This window comes from Bactrocera dorsalis, chromosome 2 (assembly GCF_023373825.1).
Source record: "Bactrocera dorsalis isolate Fly_Bdor chromosome 2, ASM2337382v1, whole genome shotgun sequence".
NCBI lineage: Eukaryota > Metazoa > Arthropoda > Insecta > Diptera > Tephritidae > Bactrocera > Bactrocera dorsalis.
Genome location: NC_064304.1, coordinates 34,603,086 through 34,614,087, shown reverse-complemented (window position 1 = coordinate 34,614,087; position 11,002 = coordinate 34,603,086). Strand labels below are relative to the sequence as shown.

At 34.7% G+C, this 11,002-nt stretch overlaps 2 protein-coding genes across 6 annotated transcripts; one reads left to right on the top strand and one right to left on the bottom strand.

Annotated features, from left to right (window-relative positions):
• Positions 1-2,736: 2,736 nt before the first annotated feature.
• On the bottom strand, positions 2,737-4,474 carry LOC105231770 (soma ferritin). 2 transcript variants are annotated; one of them, XM_011213226.3, is made up of 3 exons: positions 4,155-4,474; positions 3,848-3,991; positions 2,737-3,713 (listed from the first exon to the last, which is right to left on the bottom strand). In XM_011213226.3, the coding sequence occupies exons 2-3, from the start codon at positions 3,957-3,959 to the stop codon at positions 3,154-3,156; spliced, it is 672 nt and encodes a 223-aa protein (XP_011211528.1). In that variant the 5' UTR covers positions 3,960-3,991; positions 4,155-4,474; the 3' UTR covers positions 2,737-3,153.
• Positions 4,475-6,204: 1,730 nt separating this feature from the next.
• LOC105231771 (ferritin subunit) lies at positions 6,205-10,679 on the top strand. Of its 4 annotated transcripts, none has more exons than XM_049450441.1 (4): positions 6,205-6,335; positions 6,938-7,080; positions 9,529-9,815; positions 10,014-10,679. In XM_049450441.1, exons 2-4 carry the CDS (start codon positions 7,020-7,022, stop codon positions 10,278-10,280), a joined length of 615 nt encoding a protein of 204 aa, XP_049306398.1. In that variant the 5' UTR covers positions 6,205-6,335; positions 6,938-7,019; the 3' UTR covers positions 10,281-10,679. The 4 variants fall into 4 exon arrangements, with proteins under 4 accessions (XP_049306398.1, XP_049306396.1, XP_049306397.1 ...); XM_049450439.1 differs by lacking the exon at positions 6,205-6,335 and adding an exon at positions 6,407-6,547; XM_049450440.1 differs by lacking the exon at positions 6,205-6,335 and adding an exon at positions 6,419-6,437.
• Positions 10,680-11,002: the final 323 nt, after the last annotated feature.

Genomic DNA, 11,002 nt, shown 5'->3' with positions numbered 1-11,002 from the left:
GGACATCACCTTTACAACCGATAGAACAGTTTTTGCTTCTTTCGGAACAAGCTCACCAGATGAAATTCACTCTTTCGACTGTTCCTTGGAGGCTGGTGTATACCAGTGGATCCTTGATTCATCGACGGTCATGAAACGTATTTAAAAACAAATTGTACGTTTAAAAAGAGGTAGTGTTAACATTGTGGAGAAACTCAAAATGTAGATAACAGGTCAAAAAGAAGGATGAATCACTTAAGATCTAAAAGTGAGGGCAACGATATTGTTCTCGTTTTTGAGGAGAAGCCACAGCACAATCTTAGAGAAATTAAAAAAATATATATATTTAAAAAGGGACTAATTATATCTCTAAATACGATATATTACGGTACAGACTGCTCAGATCTGGCATAAAACGCAACAGAACTGTAATCAAAAGCCTCTTTTTAAAACACGTAATAGAAATATATTAAATATTATAGCGTAAGACGCAGGAAAATGTTGACTATTATTAGAGCAATGTCATATGAGTCAACTTTTGTTTTATTCAACCGTTTGAGACGTATTTAGCTAATGAGAGAACAAACATTTGTTCAAAGTATTTTAAGCACCCTCAAAAGATACATGTTTATAGCCGTTTCTCTGCGCATGGATTTGGGGCTTTGAGGTGCTTCAAAGTAAACCTGAACGCCGCTAAAATGAAAAAATTTTATAACAAAGGTTGACTAAAGTCAGTTGAAATATATCATGATTGAATACTGCAAGAAGACAATCGAAACATGGGAGCGGACTCTGTACTACATAGAAACAAAAAAGTCATATTGTTACTTTATACTGGCCATCACAATCACCAGACGTCAAATCAATATAGATTTTTGGGCTTAACTGAAAGCCAAAACAACAAGAGAAAACTTAACGTCAACAGAAGATTTTGTTCAACTACTGCAATATACCTGGAGCTCGTTTGCAAGTTGCCATCAAAAGTGTCAGGTTGCAATAGACAATGCGGGAGATCGGAGCAAGTACTTAATAAACGTCAGTTGCAGCCAAACAATATCGAGTCTATCTCAACCTTTTTTAAATAAACACTACCTACACTTTGGAAAACTAAAACATTATTTTCTAGTGCTCGTTATGTCTATACTTATATGGATTATGCGGAAGACTTATGAGGTTCTCAGCCGTTAATTAAAACAAATTTGCATCCTTCTTCTTCAGTGATGATTATATATGTATTTATTATTCTTAGGTAAGGGAAAGTCGAGGCTAATAAGACCTTTAGTGTCGAAATAATGAGAAAAACGATTGAGAGGAAGAAGGATTCTAATTATTGGTAAATAAAGAGTTGACGAGGAGCTAGTCTGCATATAAAAATATTTTTATTATAATCGGTGATTCAAGAAGAGATATTTTTTAATGTCCTTTATTTGACAGATCTGTCATGAGTCATGTCAAGCTGTCATATTATAGTTGTTCAGAATTCTTGCACATGTTATGTCGAGTTCTTAAGAAGAACTGAAGGTGTTCGATTTTCCTAAGCGACATCGCTTCGCTCTATAGGCTCTAGAGAAGTTTCAAGAAGATCCGACGTTTTCGAGCCAAATTTTGTTCAGCAATGAGGCCCATTTCTGGTTTAATGGTTATCTAAACAAGAAAATTGCTGCATTTATAATGAAGACCAACTTAAAGAGACCCAAGAGAGAGCTGTCATTTTGCCCAAAAAAAACAATAGTTTGGTGCGGTTTATGGCCGGTGGAATCATCGGTACATATTTCTTTAAAAATGATGTTGGTGAGAACGTAACAGTCAATGGCAACCGTTATCGTGCCATGATAACCGACTATTTGATGCCCAAAATTAAAGCTCGTGATTGGCGATATGTAAATTTAAAAGTCTATAGAGACAATACCGCTTCGATTCAGGCCTTGGAGCAAAACATCATGCGTGTCATTCATTCACTAGCTACCTGTCGAAATGCGAGCAATCAAAAATTGGACTCAACGGATGGATTATCTCAGACAGAGCCGCGGCATTTGCAAGAGATAATCTTCAAATAATACATATGTAAATGCGAAAAGTGTTCTTTCGAATGAAAATCACTCCCCATTAAAATTTAATTTGAAATTTCGATGTTTTTCTTTAAAAAAGTAGGGAAACTCATAATCGATCATTTTTTATAACTAAAAGTACAACATTTCGCAAAATACCATATATGAAGTGAACAATATTATTTCTGTAAGAGTTGTAATTTCGTATATAAAATAAGATTATTATTATTCTGTTTGTAGAAACTTATAAAGCAAAAATCTCCTTCTCCGACTTATTACCTCGCATCTCCCTCTCACTCTCTCTCTTTTTAAATTTAACAAATTCTTTGCTAGCATACATATAAGTAAGTACGTTTTCTGGCGAATTCTAGTATATTCCGTTAGATAATTTCTTTTAGTTTGGGTAGGTCATTTGTAAATAATTTCTAACGGAAATATGTAAATTGCATGAGAAAGTTTAGATATCAGGCAATCAGCTGTTTGTCGATAATGTGTTTACTAAAATATTATTATGGGGCCAAAAACGCTCAATACTGCTCTCAAATAAACTAATTTCCAGAGAGGGTAGTGAGAGAGTGGCACAGCTACACATAATGAGTAAATGAGTGGAAAAGAGTTTTAGATTTTTGTTTATCGGTCACATATTTATTCATTTAGTTTTTGTATAAATTCTCGCACCAAGTATCACAATTCAATGGAAACAAACAAATATGAGAGCCGATATTTTAATTTTTTTACTATTTCGTTAATTCAACATTTATATTTTTTAATGTAATCCACTAGAAAAAGTTACAACTTCATGTAAAGTAAATAATAATAATAGAAATTCAAAAATGTTGTAGCACTTATTTTTAATAATACGTATAATTTCATGGATGCGCCTTTGTGCCATAAGCTGAACTTGGTTGGTTGTGGCCTAATTAGCAGTCATAAAGCTGAAGATTTTAATGCGAAAAGTTGGAATTTATATATTTTTCAAACAAATTTAGTTACATCGTTTTGTTTTCGTTGGTAATGTAATTAAAGAAATACGTATAGATTCTTGAACGTAAGTTATATGGTTATTCTCAGCTCCAGCTGAACTAATCTGTAAGTCAGCGCACAATCTTCACTGCTGCAACAGAATTTATTGCTTCTCCAAGTACTGGTCGAATAAGTAGATGCCCAATGAGGGATCAGGTTGGTTCATGATCTTCGACAAATCGTTGACGAAGCCCGAAACCTTGCGCACGGAATCAGCCTGCTTGTGCAAGAATTTCTCCTCAATGTAGTGAGCGGTCTGTGGGTCATGTGGGCGTCCATGTGTCGACTGGTAGTGTACGTGGCCAGCATCAGCGGTCAAGGTCTTCTCAATGTCCAAAGCAATGCCCAATGAGTGTAATTCATCCTCCTCCAATTTCAATCTACTTTGAGCAATAGAGTTGGGGTGCTGACTGATGGCACGGAAGTCAACTTGGCCACCGCGACGTGTTACATGTTTAATCAAATCAATAGCATCATCGAAAGAGCGGTCCGACAAATCACGGTAGAGCTTGTTGAAACCGGGACGATTCTTCTGGTATGAGTTGTAGAAGGATGACAACAACAGATATTGATAGGACTTGTGCAGATTCAAATTGATGTAGGATTGAATGGTAGATTCGACATTTTCAATGCCGCCATAACGGGAATGGCAAACCACGGGGGCTGTAAGCGTAAAGGAAGGAAAAAAATACAAAACAGGAAATAATTTAGTAAAACTTGGTATATGAGCACTTTCTCGTGTTTGAGCACGGATTATGCATTTGAGTTTTTGTTGTTATTGTTCTTGCTTTACTTACTTGAGGCACTGTTGCTGCAGCCGACAGTCACATTGGAGTGACAGGCGTAGTTGTCAGCGCTGGCCAGGGCGATAATGCCCGCAAACAGAGTAAGCGCAGTAAAAGGCTTCATAACTTTGGCTTTAATTTTCTGAGTATTTAACTCTGCAAAGAAACGAAGAAATTTATACCAATTAATTGTTGTTAAATATTTTTGTTTTTTATTTTGTTTTGTAAGATGTGACAAAATTTGAAAAACATATAGTTTTGTTTTCATGCACTTATTGCGTTTCAAGTATTTTACTCGATATTTCGCTTTGTTTTCTACCTTTTCGCTTAACACACCAAAATTCAATTCGTTTGTTTCTCTGGAGCAACAACCGACGCGTTTGAGTTGTATATTCGAAATAATGTCTCTTTTAAAGTGTATGGCAAATTTAAAAAGGTTTCACCTCAGCCTCAACTAACTTCTGATAAACTTCCTAGCACTTACCTAATAATAATTCACAAAGGGCTTATTGAATATATCTCAATGTCTCAATTAAGATTTAGTGCAGTATTTAGTTTTTTACTTGTTTTAATAACACGCTCTCTTTGTTTTTATATTGTTAAGCACAGATGTGTTTCAATGAAATGAAAATTTCCAACTGTCGCTTATAATGCCTGTGTCTGGTCGTTTCTATTCGATCGATAATGCCTTTACACTCACACACACATACATAAGCGCATGTGTGGGTCCATATTGCTCGTTCGTTGTTTTTGCACTCGTCGCTGTGTCTCTCTACTGAGTAGATAACACATTGCCGCAATATGGCGGCCACTTTAGTGCGCTCTTAGTAGAGTTGTTTTCCTCATCAACACACACACATATTTAGAAGCGTTGTATATAGAGATTTCGAGAGATTTTAGGGTTGTCGTTAGTCATCAAGTCTTTGACTTGTTCATATCGCACGTGTGTCTTATTTGATTGATTTATCTTCGACAACTTAATGCAGTTAGTGTAGGCTAGTCTGCAAATTAAAAAGCCCTTGCTACTAGAACGCTGTTTTTTCTATGGCGCACCTTATTTCTGTGTGCAAAATTTTTGATATGTACACGTCATCTATAATGTTCGTACTTTCGAAATATTATTAAACTGCTTACTAGAAACTATCAAACTATTATACTAAACCCAAAGATTATATTATATGATTAATCTTCAGTTTTTTTTATAACTTATTTTTTCGTCTATATTTTGATAGGTTATATGTGGCCCTGGACTAGCTTTGTTAGTCGATTCGACTAACAATCATCGGGTTTTGTAAACAGGGGCAAAATAGCGAAGCCTGTCGAGGGTTAAAACCAAAATGCTAAAATTTTAAGCCGATATCTCAAACAGTTCACAACCTTTTAAAGTTAGGCCGCTGCCTTCAGCTTCAACAGTTCCACAATGCAGAAATCACAACAGCAGAGGAGGATCTTTATCTTAGCGCCGTCGAAAATCACGTTTCAGTTGAAAAAATATGCCTAAAAATTAAAAACAAAATCGATAAAGTGATTTTTTTATTTCAAAACTTACTGGGGTGCGCCCTTAAAAAGCTAATTATAGAATTATTCATCCAATGAGGCAGTGATAAATTAATCTAAATAATTATATGTTTGTTTTTATGCCGTTTTAAGAACAGCCAGAGTTATCACTCCAACATTTTTGAGATAAATACCATTAATTTCTTATTATTAAATCATTTATCTTTCCTATGAAAATTTTTTAAGAACTACATAAATACATAAGTTCATAGTTCGAGTGTATAAGGTCCTGAAGGAATCGCTTAAACCATTTTCTAAGTCAAACTATATTTATGTAAGTAATATATGATTAAACTAGAATTAATTCTTAATCTTAAAGGCGCCTGCCCATTTAATGTACCATTAAGACAATGTCATTCCTCATGATGATTTGATCTGTTGTCACTCAAAATGATATGTTAGATTTGAGAAGAGTTTATGCAGATTATAACATTTCGAATGATAATGGTCTAATAGTTTTGGCGCTCATAGCAACAAACGTTTTATCAAAGACATGACTACGCTTCATGTGCACACGGCAACTCTAGACGACCTTTGTTTTGATGTGCAATAGCAACAGCCATGTGCAACCAAAAACAACAAAGGAAAACAAAAACCAGCTGACTCAGGTCAACGGCAGCCACCATTACGGACGCCATATTGGATTACACAATTTGAATGCTCTCCATATAACGTCTATCGGCTATACTCACATCTCCCATGAGCATGATTTCACAAGAAAACAAATCACAAATGACGAATTGATTGCATACCGATACAACAAGTACTCATACTCATATACGGACGTGCATTGGAGTCGTGTGTATGGCATATAAAAAGAGTTCAATTTGATAAAAACAATATTACTAAAAGAACCAACCTCAACGTAGAAACAAAGAATCATACGAGGCCGACATATTGGCAGACATATTAACGATAACGAAAAACACATACGTACATACAAGTGAGTGGCAAAAGACCCAACGTGTGCAAGTACTCGCTAGCGCTAGTGCTGAGAGATTAGTGTGGGCATTTAAAAGTGTTAGGTTCGTCTCGCCAGCAGTCAGTACGTATTCGCATTCAGTAACAACAAAGAGAGTTTTACGACAGCGCCGCAAAAAGATTTTCCTTTCAAGTCAAATATTCATAATTCAATCAATTTGTGATTACTAAAGTGTACGACCATTGTGTCTAGAACTCTATTATCAGGCGATATACTAACGCATTAACTCATCAAAGGCCAACGTTCGTCTTCTATACCAGTGTGTATAAAGGCACAGAGGCGGTTGCGAATCAGATCAGATCGAGCAGTCGTTTGAAGAAATTGTCAAAATCTAAATTCAATCAAAAACAGAAAAAAGTTCGTGTTTCCTACACTCACACCTTTTTTATCATTCACTTAGTGATAGTAAATCGATTATTTGTTTTCCAAATTTGTGCACATAACCAAGCTAGTGTGAAGTTGACGGCAAATACATACATACATATCCATTGAAAAATCATAAACTTTTGAAAGATATTTAACTACCGTGTTTTAATTAAAATTATTCATTTTCTTTTGTGCAGTTAACGTAGAGACACGCCATAGAAAGAGTGCAAGAAATCCTGATTTTCCCACAAATAATACAAAATAACAAAGGAAGACAAAATGATGAAATTATTAGCCGCAGTTTTGTTGCTGACCGTAGCGGTCAACGCACAAATGACATGTAAGTATTGAACTCAGGACTAACAAAAAATATTAAAATTATATTCAATTTAAAGTGTGAAAGTGCAAAGTGATTGTTTTTCTTAAATAAAATGCATAAACATGAAAAGAAACTTGGAAATTTCATGTTGCTGCGCATTTTCGAGTCATATCCGCTCAGAGTGTATTAGTGTCACAGTAACAAGAGAGCGTGTGGATTTCCGCTCACAAAAATATGCTGTGGATTTCAACGAGTGCGTTTCAGCGAGCAAAAGTCATGTTGTTCTTAACAAGGGTGAATTGGTTTGGCTTTAACCCAGAAAAAGAAAAAATAAGGCATGAGAACCTCTTTGTTTTGGTAATACGTAGATTTTTTTTGTTAAGCCTAGCATGTTGACGAAAGGCGAACTGATTTTGTTTACAAACAATGACAATTGAAAAGTTTTCGACTTTCGGCGTTTTGCCAAGTGTTTTATCAAAAAAGCGGTGATATATGCAAATATGTACATATATGTACATACATATGTGTGTTTTAATTTTTTTGCCGGTCAATATTGACTGACTGTATTTTATTGCAATGTTATTTTTCTTAACTTATTGAACTCGCATATTTTTTATATATTTCTTTTATTTTTGCCGGAAACTCTTAAAATTTCTCCATTGCTTGATTGCTTAGCTTAGTCAAATAGGTAACAGCTGTTTTTGTTTAATTTGTAAATTATTTTTCCGTTTTCCGTCTCAGCTACTCAGACTCTTTGTTTGCAAGCATATTGGCTAAACCGGTTAGCTTTGTATGGCAGCTCATACGCATACGTATTTGGTATTAATTAATAAAAATACTGTAAATATACAGTATTTGTTGTGGTTGTAGCGGCAGAAAATATTCTTGTAGTAATTTCGTGGAATGATTTCGATTTGACAGACCTTTCCGGCTAAAAATCCGGCTATGCTATGGTTACTTAGAGCCGACAGTAAATTTCTTTTCAAAATTTTAACATTCCATTATTCGCGGCATAGACGAAATAATAATAAAGCATATCCACCAAAATCTGTTTAGTCGTTTTTGAGTTATACCTTCGCACTCCACTTTTTATTCAAATTTTGTATAAAATAACTATTTCAAAGTATTTATATTCGATATAAAAGTCATCACCCTAACCCAGGGACAACATACAACTTTCAACTTACTCTCAAGTTTTCCGTTGGAATATTTAATTTCTTATTTTTTCACTTCATTTCACTTTCATTTCCTATATGTATGTATGTATATACTTAGCATAAAATGTTAAACTGTAAATTATTGATTTCACCGTATCCCCACCTTTTATATTCCCACTTTATATAAGTATATGTATGTATATATATACATTTGACGTATGTATGTAGGTTTGCGAGTATTGTCTTGACAAGATCAAAGTACCACATTGACTTCACTCAATTAAATTTAATTTCGCTCTGAGTACTTACTGAGCAACACAAAAATGTTTACGTACTCATAGTGTCGAGTATTTTACTCGAGAGATTTTTGCACACGGCACTACAGGCTAGTGGCACCAAACGCTGCTTTGGTAAATCCCCCTTGCCCTCAACTATGCTGCCCTAGAGGTGCTGTTGTTCGGCAAGCCACTGTGGGAACGTGTGAATCAATATGCTACGTGTTGTTGTTGCTTCTTTATTATGTCTTTCCTACATATTTACAATCCTGACTTATACGCCCGACTTTACGTGATATATGTATATAAACCGATATTTATAAAGACTTACATATGTACATATGTACATACATACATACATATTATGTACATATATGCAACACATTATAAAATATATTTTCCGTAATTACACGCTAAATTCATTTGAAATGCCGAAACCAGAAATCTAACGAGGCTTTCTGAGCGGTCGAAGGGTAGTAGAGGCAGGGCGTTATAGGGCAATATTTTGTTTTGTCGCCAATTGATACACAGATGCTGATTCAGAAGTTCTAGAGAAATGCATTTACATTATATACTTACAGTACTTGTCCAATAAATTACGAACGAAGTAAAAAATAGTTCTATCTTTAATCATTAATAAAAACATAAATATTTGGCTAATTTTAGAAAAAAATTATTTTTTATATGCTATATACATTAAACTTAAATTATTATATTTTTGTATTGAATCATATTCAATATTTTGTCGCCATATATATATATATACATTTTTGTTTTTTTGCTCTCGTTCGTAATTTATTGGACAGGTACTGTACATGCATATAATATGTAGAGAGATATACATACACATAGTATATACATATTTATACATGCATACATATGCAAATTAGAGCTTCGGAAATTTTGTACTACGTCACAACAAAACTGATTGAAAATGTATGACATTGAAAAGTTCGAAAATCTGTGCAAAACTTTTACACTTTTTTCGCTAATTTCCAGCTATTGCTAATTATTCAAAAATTCTCATCTCTCAACAGGCCGTTTGGAGCAGCCACGCATTCCCGTCGAGTGGATAGGCCTCAATGACAAGAGCGGACAATGTTTGGAGGAGATGCGCAAGCAAATCCAAATGGAGATCAATGCCTCCAACATCTACTTGGCCATGGCTGCACACTTCTCACGCGACGTCGTCAATCGTCCCGGTTTCGCTGAGCACTTCTTCAAGTCGGCACGCGAGGAACGTCAGCATGGCTCGAAACTCATTGAATACTTGTCGATGCGTGGTCAGTTAACAGACAGCGTCACCGATTTGATTCAACTCATTGTAAGTGCATACTAACATATTTTTAACATCTTGCTTTTTGAAAATTAAAATTTTGAATTTTAGAATTTTGAAATTAAAAATCTGAAATTTAAAATTTTAAAATTTAAAATTTTGCAAATTAAAATTTTAAAAATTTACTGTCTTTGCAATCTCCACTAATGCATCCCATTTTCGTTATATTTTTCTGTGTTTTCCTAGGATGTTGACGTTAAGGTAGACAGCGGTGTTGACGCCCTCCGTCAAGCGCTTGAATTGGAAACTAAGGTCACCAAGAGCATTCGCTCATTGATCAAGGTCTGCGAGAAGACACCCAACTGGTACCACTTGGTCGACTGGCTAACCGGTGAATTCTTGGAGGAACAACTCACCGGTCAACGCGATTTGGCTGGCAAATTGAGCACACTCACCAAGATGATGGCCACCCAAGGCGCTTTGGGCGAATTCTTGTTCGACAAGCAATTGTAAATTACCTCCTACAACAACTACAACAATTCTACAAGCAGTCAGTTGGTCATCAACATTCAACATTTAGACCAAACTCAACACCAACAGACGGACGGCATGTGCTGTACGAAGGAGGAGCAGTGCTTATCTCTTATACTTATACCAACTAAATAAATAAGTGATGAAATTATGTATGAATTGAAATTATGAAAAAATAATAGTATTCTTTTTGCATTATTGTGTTCTAATATATTAGTATATTAAAAAAATCGGAAATGAATTTCAAATTTTAATTTTCACTTTTTTTTCTAAATTTTATTTTCTATAAACTTTTCCTCTAAAAAGTCAATTATATAAGTACATAATTGGTATTGAAAACACAAATAAATTTCTAAAGTACTCCGCACAGAAATACAGTAAGCCATGCATTTATGTATTCTTTTCTCATAACGGACCATGAAGGCGGGGGCTCCATTTCTTGTCGAAATTCATATTCTCTAAGTGCCATTACAAACACTAATTTATCTATTGAAGTTTATTTAAATGCATTTATTATGCTTTTTTAGCGACAAACATTGAGCATCGTAAATTATTTGTTATTAAGGCTGAGCGTGTGCGCTATTTCTGTCACTAAGCAAACCTGTATGTAACATATGTATGTGTATGAAAAGCGGAAAGAATAATAAATACATGTGGCTACTGCGATTCAAAGTAGTTTAAAGTAAACACGAGTTTCACTTATC

What these genes read in the sequence shown, in the direction of transcription:
- LOC105231770 (XM_011213226.3), bottom strand. Translation starts at nt 3,959, where the DNA reads ATGAAGCCTTTTACTGCGCTTACTCTGTTTGCGGGCATTATCGCCCTG. An exon ending in CTGCAGCAACAGTGCCTCAA is followed by an intron (nt 3,714 to 3,847) that starts GTAAGTAAAGCA and finishes TTACGCTTACAG; the next exon opens with CCCCCGTGGTTTGCCATTCC.
- LOC105231771 (XM_049450441.1), top strand. Translation starts at nt 7,020, where the DNA reads ATGATGAAATTATTAGCCGCAGTTTTGTTGCTGACCGTAGCGGTCAAC. An exon ending in GGTCAACGCACAAATGACAT is followed by an intron (nt 7,081 to 9,528) that starts GTAAGTATTGAA and finishes ATCTCTCAACAG; the next exon opens with GCCGTTTGGAGCAGCCACGC. An exon ending in CCGATTTGATTCAACTCATT is followed by an intron (nt 9,816 to 10,013) that starts GTAAGTGCATAC and finishes GTGTTTTCCTAG; the next exon opens with GATGTTGACGTTAAGGTAGA.